The sequence below is a fragment of the Gekko japonicus genome, unplaced genomic scaffold (genome assembly GCF_001447785.1).
Source record: "Gekko japonicus isolate JY-2015 unplaced genomic scaffold, Gekko_japonicus_V1.1 scaffold4098, whole genome shotgun sequence".
Classification (NCBI taxonomy): Eukaryota; Metazoa; Chordata; class Lepidosauria; order Squamata; family Gekkonidae; genus Gekko; species Gekko japonicus.
In genome coordinates this window covers 1-14961 of record NW_015161535.1, presented here as the reverse complement: position 1 = coordinate 14961, position 14961 = coordinate 1, and the positions used below count along the sequence as shown (strand labels likewise).

At 40.1% G+C, this 14961-nt stretch overlaps 1 protein-coding gene across 1 annotated transcript in view; it reads right to left on the bottom strand.

The window, feature by feature from the left end:
- The window catches only part of TRPC1 (transient receptor potential cation channel, subfamily C, member 1), a gene marked incomplete at its 5' end in the record, with an annotated part of 28991 nt that extends 18147 nt beyond the window's left edge, over positions 1–10844 (bottom strand). Inside the window, 6 exons of the mRNA XM_015429278.1 lie at positions 530–866; positions 2094–2289; positions 7353–7484; positions 8572–8774; positions 10411–10512; positions 10690–10844. Of these exons, the coding sequence (XP_015284764.1) occupies positions 530–866; positions 2094–2289; positions 7353–7484; positions 8572–8774; positions 10411–10512; positions 10690–10844 (1125 nt within the window). The remainder of the gene's footprint in view (positions 1–529; positions 867–2093; positions 2290–7352; positions 7485–8571; positions 8775–10410; positions 10513–10689) is intronic.
- Between the last annotated feature and the right edge of the window lie 4117 nt (positions 10845–14961).

The window sequence follows — 14961 nt, the reverse complement described above, 5'->3', positions numbered from 1 at the left end:
TCTGACAGACATCAGTTTTGAAAACAGAATTTCTAATTCAGTAAACCGAGGTGACAACAGAGCACCTGGCAGAAGTTAAACAACTGCTAGGATAAAACTGTTAAATATTAATGGTTCAGAATAATTAAATAATCAAAGGCAACAGCTATGTAAGGATTAACTCCTATTGTTCAATTTGCAAAGAAGATTATTGGTCATACATACTCATTCATAATATAGAGGGAACCAATTTTCACAAGACAGACACATCTAGTGCAAACAGAACTTTTTCTAAATTTAAGAGAAGACATACATATGCTTCTAATTTTATGTCTCAAGATTACATTAGTGTTGCACCTCTAGATAATAATAAAGAAACAGCAACTAGGCCTGCTAAAACATTTTATTTTCCCTAATTAGAAATTACTATGCTCCTTGCCAGTCAAATTTCAAGATAAATAGGATAATCCTTCTCACACAATGTTATTGGAATGAAGGGACATGCACATTAGAACGCTAACAACTAGATTTTTATTTATCCTATACTTACCAATAAGCCACAAAATTAGAAGAAAGTCTATTCTCTCCAATGCTGGACCCATTGTGTTTTTTTTATCTTCATTATAGACGACTGAGTACAAGTTAAGTAACAGCAAAAATGTGAAGTATGAAGCTCCATGTATAATAAATTTCATAAATGGAGTGTGAATTATTCGCCCTATTCGAGATTTTGGGGCCAGTAAATAACAAAAAGACAGCACTGGCCAAAAGAGTCCAACTGTCAAGACTGTAAAAATCTTCTTAAAGGTGTGTTTGCGGCGATAACCAGCCATTTGTCCAAACCAGACAGTGTTGAGAAATTGCTGGCAATTGGATTGAGAAACAAACTGCAATACAAAAACATTTTTATATCAATAAACCTCCTCGAAAGTAACGACTGAACTCAATGCTCAAAGCTTTGTTTAAACTACTAAGAGCACCAGGTGCCACTTGAGAGTGCCACTTAAAATGGTATTGAATTTTGAGGCGCATTTTAAAATTTATTTATACATAATTGTTCTGAATCAATTATTTAGAAATACAGGTGGGTTCAAATAGCACAAGTTCAATCAGTATTATCCCATGTGTTGGCTAGCAATGGAGAAAATGCTAATAAAACGAATAAACATATATCTAAATTTAATCCTATACCCCACTCCACAACACCCAAGCACACAGGGCTCTAGTTTCCACCAAACAGGCCTCCCACAGCAGAATTCTTCTTTTTCCAGAGATGTTTAGTATATACAAAATCTTGCCTGGACTGTAACCTAGCAACCCTTTTTTGGCCTTTCTCCAGCAGCAGAAATTGCCTACTTGCCAGAGAAACTCACAAAGTAATAATTCTCAAAAGGTAACTGTGTTAGCTCATCACAGCAAAGGTAAACAGGAGTCTTATGGCACCATAAAGAATACGAAAATGTTATTTCAGAAAAAGCATGTGTAGGATATCTGAAGAAGAGAGTTTTAGTCCTCTGACACTTATGCTGGAATAATTTTTGTTTTAAAGTTTTTAAGGGGCTACAAGACTTCTATTTGTCACACCAAAGAACTTCAAGGTCAGTGCACAACTGCACTGGCCTCCAAGGTTCCAATACGTCCCCAAAGGAACACAGGCTATATTGTAAGAAAATGAGAGGAGATTCCACACACACCACCACACACACGGACAAGAGAATGAAACAGAGTAGTAGAGCCAGTGGATGGTGCTAAGCTTGGTCAAGATTTCAATGCTAGCATGGACACCAAGGATGCAACTAGATAAGATCCATGATCAGTTCAGTGTTGGGAGATTTGATCAGAGGTCTCTCACATGTCATCTAATTGTATCCTCAAGTGTCTTCTGAAGGTGCTGCAATCCTAGCACCTGATTATAAGATAGCAAGTTAAGGGAGATGCAGCTACATTTGTTTTCCAAAGTCTGGTTCAAGTTCAAATTTAACAGATTCAAATTTCAAGTTCAAATTTCACCTTATAGAAACATAACGTTCAAGAAGATTGATCACTATAGTCTATCACATCTACTTGTTATGGTTCTACAATGTCTCTACAATACATTAATAAAGAAAATATACCTCTTTCTGATTATACTTAATAGCAAGTTTTAGGCGACTCAGATTCATTCTTTCTTCTAACAGTCCCCGTTTATCCACAGGCTCATCACTTGCTGTACGGTTTAATATGACTTCAAGTTCCCGTGAATTCCGTGCCTGGGCAAGCAAGTCTTTAGCAAAGGTTTTACACTGCTGGGCTAGTTCTTCATAATCATTTCTAGGAAATACATAAGGTGGTAACCATTATATTGCTTCTGATGCACTCCTCAGCATTCAGACTAGCAGCACAATCCTATGCAGGTTTATTTAGAAGTAACGCCTGCTGTACTCACTGGGTCTTTCATCAAGGTTAACAATGCATAAGATTGCATTGTAAAAACCTGTCTAGACTCCAAGTAAATGTCAGAGTAGACAAATTTAAATCTAAGCATTTCAATCAGTCGTTTAAATCATGATTTACATCAACAAGCAAAAAAACCCAATTTAAATCAATTTTCCCCTTGTATAAGTCACACATTCCCCAAACAATACTCCACAAGCTTTTTTTTAACCTCAGAGTTATGCATTTAGAGACAAGATGGACAGCTGTGAAATTAATGCATTTCTGTTTTGATATTTTCATGCACATGCAAAGAAAGGTCATTTACACAATCACTGAATGCCTCTACTTTCCCAGAAATAGTGGATGATAGATTCTAAGCAGTACTCCATGAGATGTAAGATGAGGCACAATTCACCCAAAGCATTTTTAATTTCCAAGGATTTCTTGAGAAGGAGAACTGTAGTTTTATGTGGGGCAGCCTCTAAAAATAGCTCCAAAGCTTCAATTAGTACAAAATACAGGACTGCTTACACAACTAATTGCTGGGATCACATCTTCCCACTTCTAAAAGAACCTCATTGATTACCTGTTTTCTTCCAGGGAAAGTTCAAAATGCTGGTTTTGACTTTTAAAGCATTACCCACTCTAAGGTTGTTGTCACATGCGCCAGAAAAAACGGGGGGGGGGAGAGCGAGGCTAGAGGCTATTTCTTCTGGAGGAATTTGACCGGCAGTTGCACGATCACACCTCCCTTTGAAGCTGCGGGCGCAGTCCATCAGCGTGTGATCAGACACAACTGCGGGTGAGTTCGGGGGAGGTTGTGCCGTTTCCCCCCCCCATGTGCTTAACTAAGGGATTGATGAGTTGCACCTCTGCACCAAGGGCTCCCTATGGAGTCTGTGATGATGCACATACTGTGAAAGGGGGGGGGGGGTTGGGACAATGGCATGGAGTTGGGATGGCCTAATCAGACCATCCCGAAACCATGAGAGTGTGCTGGAGCAATCAGATCAGACCGTCCGTGGCCTGTCGCAACCCATTTACTAACAGGTTTTCCCTGGTGTCTTTTAACTCTGCTTCTGTGGTGAAGCAGAATGGGTTGCTGATGGCTGCGGGGCACTTCCCAGATGTTGCTGTCTGATCGCGCCCTTTAAATCCACCTGGCATTTGCAACTATGTCGGGTCTAATTGTGCGTATGATCACAGCCTTACATAAAACTCACTGACTGTGGGAGAAGGGATCTTCCTCTTGCCGACTTCTTTCCTGTACAGTTCATAGTAAATAGCCAGGTGGCCAGGGAAAACCTTGCTGGCCTCCCCACAAGCCCTTCTGAAGGAAGCAAGTTAACTTGCATATGATTCCTGGCCAATCCTCATCTTCTGCAAGGCGAATAGTCCTAACCAGGGGTCTTGTTGTAGAAAAAGAGCTGCCGGAGCTCATTAGCATAACTCATTAGCATAACTTATTTGCATATGCCACGCCCCCTGACATCACCGGAAGTGACAGAAGGCCACACACCCCTGACATCACCGGAAGTGTGTCAGAAGGCCCGGCTACTTACCCTCCTGCTTCATCCTCATTCCCAAACGGAATGAGGATCGAAGCAGAGGGCGGGGTAAAGAAGGGGGCGGGGCTTCACCACGTGACCGCCCCGCCCACTAGAGGTTCTCTTCCGGAGCTCCGTACCTGAGAGCTCCCCCCCGACTAGAGCCCTGGTCCTAACAAGCAGCAAGGTGCTGCTTTGCCTGTTTGCACATTTGGGATTTGCCACCCAGACTCCTCCCAGAAATGCCACTAATTTGCTGTAGTTTGGGGAACAGCTCCTTAAAAGTGCAGTCCCGTTGTGGTGACTCCAAGTTTGGGTACAGGATTTTCTTGTCCCGACATTGACTTTTTACCAGTCACGTTTTTGTGACCTAACCTACCTCACAGGACTGGTGTATAACATGGATGCCCTGATGTCCTTGGAAGGATAGGATAAAAAGGCACTAGATAACAGATTCATGGTTTTGAACCAGAGTGCTTGAAGATTCTTTTACTCCCATATGGTCCTGTTCAAGAGCTAAAACAATATCAGACACCCTGCCCTGGATGCCCCTACCATCAGGGGGTGTACCCCGGAGGCTAGTGCCACTTCAATGGTGGCATCCCACCTTTGGAACAACTTCCCTGCCATTGCATGTCTGCCTCCTGCTCATCTTACTTTCAGGTGTCAGGTTAAGACCTTTCTGCTCAACCAGGCTTGTTAGAGAGTGGCTTTGCTGTACTTATACTGCAGATGGATTTTACAATGTTTAAGGTGCCATGTTTTATGTTCTTTTACAAATGACTTTTTGTCTCTTATTGGGTTTTGGTTTTATACTGTTACTGTAACCAGCTTTGGAAACTTCTAATGGAAAGTGGGATATTACTTCAGAGAGAAAACAATTTCTCCCCCTGTAAAATCATTGGATTTTGAAATTGCTTAATGAATTGTGTCTAAATATTCATTAAGGTTTGGTTAATAGTCATGAATATTCTTAATTTGCCAAAGGAATACATGGCCCACTACAACACAATTCCTGACCTCAAAAGTCATTTTTTCTCCTCCTGAAGTGTTTTCTTAAACAATAACACAAGCTTTAACTCAGTGACAGTGGATAGCTTTCCAGTCCTCAGGTTCCAGAAAGACGCACATGGACTATGTCACTTCGCGTGCGACAAAAAGTGGAGGTACAATTGAGAAATTCTACTGGAACTCAGGGGGACGGAATGTGGCTGTGGCAGTTAGGCTCTTTAAGGCCAAACCTCTTGCCCAGTTATTGTAAGGGCCCTTCCTTTAAGCACTGGCTGCCAATAGCATACTGAATCCGTTTCAAGGTGCTGGTGCTTACCTTTAAAGCCCTATATGGCCAGGGTCCGACATACCTGAGGGACTGCCTTTCCCCACATATACCCCAGAGAGCACTGAGGTCAGGGTCACAGAATCGTTTGACCCTGCTGGGCCCCAAAGAGGCTAGGCTCACCGTGATGAGGGCCAGGGCTTTCTCAGTGGCGGCTCCTTACTGGTGGAATGAGCTCCCGGAGGAGATCAGGGGCCTGTGGGATCTATTGCAGTTCCACAGGTCCTGCAAGACAGAGCTCTTCCACCAGGCCTTCAATTAGGAGCCGCCCCTACCACTACCATCAATGAGCCCGGCCCTCAGTACCAACATCTGGCCTGTTACATCAAGCGACTCAGAACGACACTGAGCTGGAATCTAGTTTTCGGATACATCTTAATACGCCATCGTTAGCAACAAACTGTAGAACTGAATAGCACCTTATGATTTTATGTTTTAACTTATTATGAAATGGTGTATATTGTTTCATTGGTTTTATTGGCAATTGGGCCACTGCTGTAAGCCGCCTTGAGCCCATTCGCGGGGAGGGCAGGGTATAAATTGAATTAATAAAATAAATAATAATATCTTCATATCAAACTTATTGGCAGGCATTCGAAAAAGTTCAATCCAAGTTTTTATGGCATATCCTACAGGTCCTGTCTGGTGTTTCAAATGCACTCATTAGGGTGCAAACTGGCATGGTTACCCTAAAGACTTTATTGTGGATTGCTGCTATCCTACAGGTAAAGGTTCCCTTGCTCGAAAGCCAGTCGAATCCGACTCTAGGGTTATGGTGCTCATCTCCGTTTCAAAGCCGAAGAGCCAGCGCTGTCCGAAGACATTTCTGTGGTCATGTGGCCAGCATGACTAAACACCAAGGCGCACAGAATGCTGTTACCTTCCCACTGAAGTGGTACCTATTTATCTACTTGCAATTTCTTGCTTTCAAACTGCTAGGTTGGTAGGAGCTGGAACTAGAGACGGGAGCTCACTCTGTCATGCGGCACACTCGGGTCTCGAACTGCTGAACTACCGACCTTCCACACCCTGCAGTTCAGCGTCTTAACCACTTGAGCCACCGCAGCTCCTGCTGCTATCCTATACTGGTTCAAATTAGTGTCCAAGCCCATTGGTTTAACAAGCTTGATACTGAGAGACTCTATGACACCTTATTGGACTAAGGAAGCTGAGCTTAAATTGGGTTATTATGGGCTCTCTAAACAGTTTATGATGCAGCTGGAATATAGTTCTGTCAAACCTTTTCTTAAACAAAGAATCCTGGATATTGAAAGGCAACACAATCTGTCCGAGATTAACTGCTATCTTCTAGGTATAGAGAACTTGAACCAAATATCACTGATGCCATACCTACAGAATTTAGATAAAGCTGAGTATAGAAGAGCTTTTACTCTTTTGAGAACAAATATGCTCCCTTCAGTGGTTACAGAGGGTAAATACAAAAGGTGTCCCTATGACGAATGTCTGTGCATCTGTGGGGATGGAAGGATTGAGTCGAGGGAACATGTTCTTTTCAAATGTAAACTTTATCAGAACTTTCATTCTGTTTATTTAGTGCCAGTTTGTGTCCAATTTCTGGGAAGAAATATTAGATTTTATTTTGACAAGCTTTTAGCCGACAGGAATCAAGAAATTTCTTTAAAGGTGGCAACGTTTGCTGTGAGGGCCATAAGATATCATCAACATTTTTTAGATGGAAATACCTAGCTTAATTTTATGCTTAAGATTTTAAAAGGGGTGTTCAATTGGACACCAACAGTGCAGGGCTTCCTCCTCTACCAGAAAAAGGCATCTCACTTAATGGGTAACTGGATCCAGCTCACAGTCAATTATGCAGTTATATCCAAATCAAAAAAATACACCACTGATTTAAAACAAATAATCTTAGCTGAACATCTACATTAGATGTCTATTCCTTAGCAATAATAGGACATTTTATTACATACAAGATTCATATTCTTCTGTCATTTACAATTTGTGATTTGGAAATAGCTGATTTAGTGTCTGCATCCAATTTTATTTACATACATGACACCAAAAATAAAACAGTATTAAAAAACCAACTTTATCTGTACCTGAATTCAACTTCTACAAGGCTAAGTTCTTTTAAGTCTGCACTAAGCTCAAAGGCTCGTAAAATTGGATCCTCCTCAGTCAACATTATTAAGGCAGGACTGGCCAAACACCGATATATATCAAGACGAAATCTGTGATTAAAACATCAAAGAAAACATTGTAAGGCAGCCAATTTTCATTTGATGAGTGTTTTCAATTCACTATGAAATATGCATACCTTTTAAAGTTTAGCCTAAAACTAATTTCAGTAAGAAAAAGAAATCTGAAACAACCCGTGTCCTCTCCAGGCCTATGTGTACTAGCAAATTACTTTAGTGATCCTCCTACCCGTATAACCTTTAAAAAAGACCATGGCTTGCTTCCATCCTTTCCACCCTTTTTTGTGCTGCATTACAGCATTGTATAACATCAGAACAGCATGGGAAGAGGGCAGAAATTCTTAAATCCATCTTGTTATTTGACATTCAAACGACCACAACAAAAATTCCAGAAGCTATCACCTCATTCACAAACTGTTACCACGCCAAGATATATGAGTACCATATAAAAAAGCAGCCAAGCCTGAATAATGAAACAGCACAAAATACAAGTAATGTCAAGAACTTCTACTAAGCCCCCACATAGTCAAATATGTTGCGATCTAAAATCATCTGGGAAATATTCAATCCTACTTGTTAATTTAGTAAAAAGACCCTACTATTGATATTCAGTTCATATGCATACTTACTGCAGTGAGATGAGAATTCAGTGCTATCACTATGACAGTGCTGCACACACATCAATTTTTTTACTGGTGTGCTTGTATGCATATATGGTAGTGATTTGCAGTGACCTACAAGAAGAAACAGCTGTCCCAGTTTACAGCATCCTTGCCTGGTAACTTGAAAACTGAATACAGACTAATGTTTCTGTAGGAGGAATTTCCACCCATGAAGCACAATTTTCTTGCATCATACCTCCCACTCCAATCCAAAATGGCCCCCCAAACAACAGCATTTCAGAGACATCTGGGACTGCAGAGCAGGGGGGGGGGGCAAAGCTGCACTCCACAGGTAGAAATCCTTCCATCTGCAGATATGTTTGACTGGATCCAAGCCCTTTCTAACTCACCGCAAGCAACTAGGCAGATGGCTATTTACAAGGCTGCACTGAACAGCTTTGGGAGTACTGCTTGAAAGAAAAAACAGCATGCAAACATAAAGCGGTAATTACTGTAACCTGGAATGTCGTAGACTATCTTTTTTATTCTTGGCTGTACATAATGTGCATTCACAGCCCACAGCATGGGGTTTGGGTAAAGATACATCTTGCTTTAACAGCATAGTAAGGATTTCGTAGTTGTTACGGTGAGCAGCTAAAATGACAGGGGCCACATCCATGGTTGTTGAATATTCTGGATTCTGAATACGTTCCATTAATTTCTGCAACAGACAGAAGTAAAAATGATAAACTAATGTAAAGCTCAAAACTAAAAGATGCCTCATCTGAAACCAAAAGTATTGTTTCTTGAGATTTCCTGTATTGTTCTAAATTTGTTGTGAAATTCTAGCTTCTAATATATTCATTCTTCGTCCCCCAATACTACCAATATTTAGTAGACACAGCTCTAATAGCTAGAACGAGAAATAACAGTGGAAGATCATGAAGATAGCAAAGTAATTTACTTTTATCCAAGGGTCCATGGATTCCCAGTTCAGCTGCCCCCTATGCCACATCCCAGCTCTTGGAAGTTATGGGGGGAGGGGGGGACAGGAGAAGTGAGAGGTGGAAAACCCCTGTTCCATAAGTTCCATTTCTTGAAGCTATACCTTAAAATTCAGCATTATGCTTACAGTAGTTAGCTTAATTTGAATGAAGACAGACTAACTTAAAATTCAAATACAGTCACGATTCAGGGTTTTTTGTAAGCATATGGGGGACTCCAGTAAACGTACAGTGGCCCCATTCCCACACGGATTTTAACCTTAACATAAGATTATAAAATATTGTAAATATTTACTCCTTTATAGTGCTTTGTTTTTAAAGGTTCATTATAAGCAATAGTCAATATATCTAACAGTAAACTGAATATCCCTGTACCGATTATAAGAAGACAAGGTTGGGGTTCCACATATTCAAGGTACTCCTTAAATATGCAGAAAAATATATGTAAATTAATCAACTTTTTAAAACATGGTCTGATGAGGATTAAATATGCTCCAGAAGAAATGGAATCTTGAAAACAGCCAAGAGTCCGTTAAAGAGAAAGAGGGGAGGGGAATCAACCTGCTCAAGCCCTTGACAGTTTACAGCATACCAAAGAGGAAATTCTGAACAGTGGGATGGAAGTTCTAGACTGGTTACCTCTTCCTGTGGATTCCTCGAGGGCTTGCAGACTGTCACAGTATTTAATACTTTAGGAATTCTCAGGAATGCAGAAAAATATTAACCAAAAAGGAAATAAAGCCCAAAAACTAGCTATACGAGAGCAGCTAAGTCGGGGATCTTAGAGAGGGACAGCTCCTCTATGACGCTTTCCTTAAAACAACCAGAAGCATGTGCACACTGGACAGGGCTCTTATTTGCAGCAACATTTAAGTGATTTAAAAAGTATAGACGGGTTATCAACCTACATGCAATCAGTCAAACTGTAAATGAAAATTTCTGGTGACTCATGTCAGTTTAAAATTTAATAGAAATAAAGGTTAGCACTACTGCTTAATGCTGAAGATTATTCTGCCAGAGACTAAAAAAGACTACAGTTCTTCTTGTACATGCATACAGGTCACAGCTAATCTATTTTAGGCTATATCTAAAACATTACTGATGCAATATATTCTCTTGTTACAGTATTCCAACAATTTATCTTTAAAATCTCATATTTTAAAACAAGGACAAAAATAATGCTTCTTTTCAGTTGCACAATCCAAATACTCTTAAATATGTTCTCCAAAATTTCAGATAACCAAAAGTTTCTTATTATCAAATAGTATAACAAAAATGTGTTCAGCACAGATATTTGAATGATGTAAGGTTGACATCTGATGTGCACTTATAATTTAAATATATATTACTAACAACAATTGTTGGTCTAGAAGATCGTTTTGGTCGATGATTGAGTAGTATGTCCACAGCTCCCACAACTTCTGAGTCAATGGCCACCAGGAGTGCATCTGTGGACTGAAAGTAACGAAATGTCAAATCAAAAATAATAATAAATAAGCATATCAGGAAAGACAATATGAATTTTAGAATTATAAACTGAAGTAAAAGTAAGGAATACAGTTTTCTTTTTCAAGGACAGGAAAAAATAAAATAGATTCTTATTTATTAAGTATTTTAAACAAGACGTACTACCTGGCACCCATAATCCAGAAGTAATTGTAGTATGTCTAGATTCTCATTTTCAATGGTTATGGTAACAGCATTTCTCCCAAGTACATCCACACAATTAATGTTCATTTCACCAGAGCTATTCTCTTCCAAGAGTTTCTTCACCATGTAGTAATCACCTATATAAATAACATACAAAGAGTTGTTCAGATCCTTCAGGATATTTTAATTTCCAAGTATTTTAACACACAATACTGGGAGATGTTTAACAAGTGTAAGAATTTATTTCTATTTTAGGGGCCCCTGCAAGTTCAAATCTGTTGCATATAAAGCAAATAATCCCCTTAAGTCTGCAACATTTGACAATATATATTAAGGCTCCATAAACTGCGGGCACAAGGACCACTCCACCAAGCTCTGAACCACTGTGCTCTCTTCCCCTTAACTCACTTTTTCTTAGTTTTTTGTATTGAACATCCAGCCAAATGAAAAGTTCTGGAAACTCAAAAGCTTGCAAGCTATGTGGTAACACACTTTGTTTTGGAATAAGTTGTTTGGTCTTAATAAAAGATATTAATTACTTTCCCTTTGGGGATTTTTCTGCTGACCATCATAGCTACCTTTGTCCATGCTTCATTGTGCAACAGATACTCTACCATTTTGATCCAGAGAGGCCAATCCGCTTTTGGAAAAATGGATACATACCCCCATACTTAGTATCCATAGTGCAAAAGCACTGTTCCTGCATCTCAAAAGGACTGCTTAACCTAACAGCTGCCAGCTGTGACACCATCAATCAACTGCTAGATTGGTGGTCCCCAACATGGTACTCATGGGCACCATTGCACCAGGTGACACCTTTCCTGGCATCTACCAAGTGCTTTTAGAAAGTAGGTAGGGCCAGGTGGGGCTTTTCCCAGCAAAACTTCTGATTGGCCATTTGGAATTTGAATGGCTTTCTGAAAATGTTGCTTTGGCAGTAGCTGCCATCATAGCACAAGGATCTTCATTATGTGACTGAAAGTAAAATGTACCAGTTATTTTGTGTCTGGCTCCACCTCATGTGGCAGCCATTTTGTGGCTGTGCCCACCACGCTGTGTCAGAATTCCAAGGGTGCCCAAAAGCTAAAAAAGTTTGGGGACTCCTGTGCCAGATGATGACAAAAACTTGGCACCTCCTTCACCTGTCTGACAAAATGATCAGCACTCATGACACCCTGGAGAACTAACTTAGCAGAATTGTATTGAAACTTCTGCTTATCAAAGGACTTTAAACCTGAAGTCCTGATATATTTTAGGGTGACAGGTTGGTCAAGACAAACTAAAAGAGCTAAAGTGTGAATCCACACAAACCAGGGTATCACTGCCACCAGTCCCCTTATTTCTCTGTCAACCAGAGACCAAGGGACTAAGCCTCTAGCCCTCCTGGCTCTAAGAACAAGGAAGTCAACCCTGTAAAGTAGGACACTTACAATATGAGCTCCAGAAAACAGTTACTCTCGTAGCTGTAGCAAGTATGGACTAAAGTACTAGATTCAAATTGAAGCCCCCAAACCCAAGAACAGCACAAGGTATATTTAAAGTAGTTTATTAAAAGATTGTACAATATACAATAAAAGAGCAGTGAACCCTGAGGACAAAATAATAAAGCTATGTATCTAACCTAACCACTTTTACAAACATTGCTTTTAAATCCAGATGTTACTTTTAAAAGGTTGAGTCCAAGATACTTTCTAAGTCCACGTCAAACAGGTATCTGGCCAATAAGGTCCACCCAGAGTAAAAATGTGTGCCAAAGTTAGATGTAATCCAGATAAAGAGCAAAAACTAAACTGAAGAATCTTTATTTATGCCCAACGACCTGCACTGTCATGATTTGTTAACCAATTAAATGTATGGTCAATGATGTAACTTGAACAATGATTCCTATTGCTAACCAGGTGCAGCTGTATAAGGTCCAATTAAACAAAGTCCTTCCTCCAACAGATTGAAATGTGTAGGCCGACCCCATTGACCTTGAAATTACTAAACCGGATGATCTGCCTGCCATCTGTGAAACCCTCCTATCTCCTTCTCTCTCTCTGAAGCCACAGGCAGCTTGACTTTGGTTTCTCAGAGAGAAGAAAACCTTCATGATTTCTAGGCCTCAGCCTGAACCATTGTTTGAATTTTGACAAGAGACTACGAAAAAGGCCTGGTCTCTTGACACCACTACATTCAGAATGCAGAAGCTAAGTATCATAGCACACATTTTAATGGACTGGGCAAGATCAAGTGGTCTCTGGTCATCATTAGGCATTTAAAAAGCAAATAAACAATGAAGAGACCAAAAGCAAACAACATACCTATTATTTTATTCAACTGTCATTTCATATTTTATTCAATTGTCCAGAAAGCTGAGTCCATGCTCAAAATCCCTGCTGTACAAGAGTGTACACATTTTTGTGTACACAAACTACTAACAACTGTAAAGCACTAAGCATCTGAATGTCTATCTTAGCTGAAGTCCTGATATATTTTAGGAGAACAAAAGTGAGCCTTAATTTATGAAGGCACTATGCTTTATGCTTACAGTTGTTACTAATTTTTACTGCTTCTTGATATCTAAAATACAGAATTCTTGTCACTGTTAGTATATGTCCTAAGGAAAACAGTCAAATCTTCAACATGTGTGCGCTGGCTAAACTGCAAGGAATGAGATACGATAATGATAATATTTTAAGATATTCAGTTGTGTAAAAAAAAACAACCACAAGGTGGTCAAACATTAACCATGTGGTAAACTTTTTTTGAGCTGCGGTGGCTCAAGTGGTTAAGACGCTGAACTGCAGACTGTGGAAGGTCAGTAGTTCAGCGGTTCAAGACCCGGGTGCCGCAAGACAGGGTGAGCTCCCGTCTCTAGTTCCAGCTCCTGCCAACCTAGCAGTTCGAAAGCAAGAAACTGCAAGTAGATAAATAGGTACCACTTCAGTGGGAAGGTAACAGCGTTGCGTGCGCCTTGGTGTTTAGTCATGCTGGCCACATGACCACGGAAACGTCTTCGGACAGCGCTGGCTCTTCGGCTTTGAAACGGAGATGAGCACCGCAACCCTAGAGTCGGATTCGACTGGCTTTCGAGCAAGGGAACCTTTACCTTTACCTAAACTTTTTTATGTTCCAATTTTTTCTTCCAGGTTCCCCATTAGGTACAAAGGCTTTGTCCTGTGAACAAAGTCTATGCAAGCGTGATAGCCTCTGCTGTGGAGTGCATTTCCTCTTGTGCTAGCACTTCCATTTATTCAAGATCAATCATTTTGAATGAGCCCTTCCACAAATAGAAGCACTGATGCAAGAGGAAGCCTGTTCCATGGTAGAAAGTGTCAGAGAACTTTCAAGCCAAAGAAAACAGCTCTACTCAGATTCATGGTTTAAGTTCTCATGCTAACAACCTCTCCCTCTCTCCTTCATTTCCTCTTGCAAATAGCTTGTCATTCTGTCCAATTCAGAAATCATGTTGTTGCAAACCAAGAAATTTTCAGTCTCTGAACTGCCTTATACTGAATCAGGCCATTGGTCCATCAAAGTTTGTACTGTCTACTCAGACTGGTCTCAGGCAGAGGTTTTTTCCTTCACCTATTGCCTGGTCCTTTTAACCCATACTCTTCTTCCTGCCTGGGATTGAAGCTGGGACTTCCTACATGCAAAGCAGATGCTCTTATCACTGAGCCACAGCCCCTACCCAAGTCTCACACTACTAGTTCGTCATTGGTTTTAAATGTAGGCCTTATTAATCATATTGTTGTGTCCTTTGTGATGGAAAGAATGGCTGAAGTAGAATAGGACTATCTTTTATCTGAAAACTAGAATGTAGACATGTTTGATCTTACAGTAGTACTGTTGGCTTCTCAGTGAATACCCATCTCTATACATAAATTGTTGTCTCTAGGGCAATTAGACAGGAGCACCAAGATTTAATGGAAGCTGTTTAAGACCCCAAGTTTGTCCCATATTTAAAAATCCTATAATTTGAACAAAATCTAGTTATTTGGATGAAAAGAAGCATTAACCACATAAAGGTGCATTCACACATTTGAAGACAAAATGCACACACAAAAGCTACAAATTCTTTTACAACGTTGCGTTTTTATTTTAATTAAGTATTTCTTTTTACTAATAATAATTTCAGCACAAAACTGTAACTTGCTCAGATATATATATATTAGCTGTATGTGTTTCCAGATCTTGGTGGAACAGCTAGAATCGAGTCCTGTAGCACCTTAAGGACCATCAAGATGTAACGATATGAGCTTATGTTTG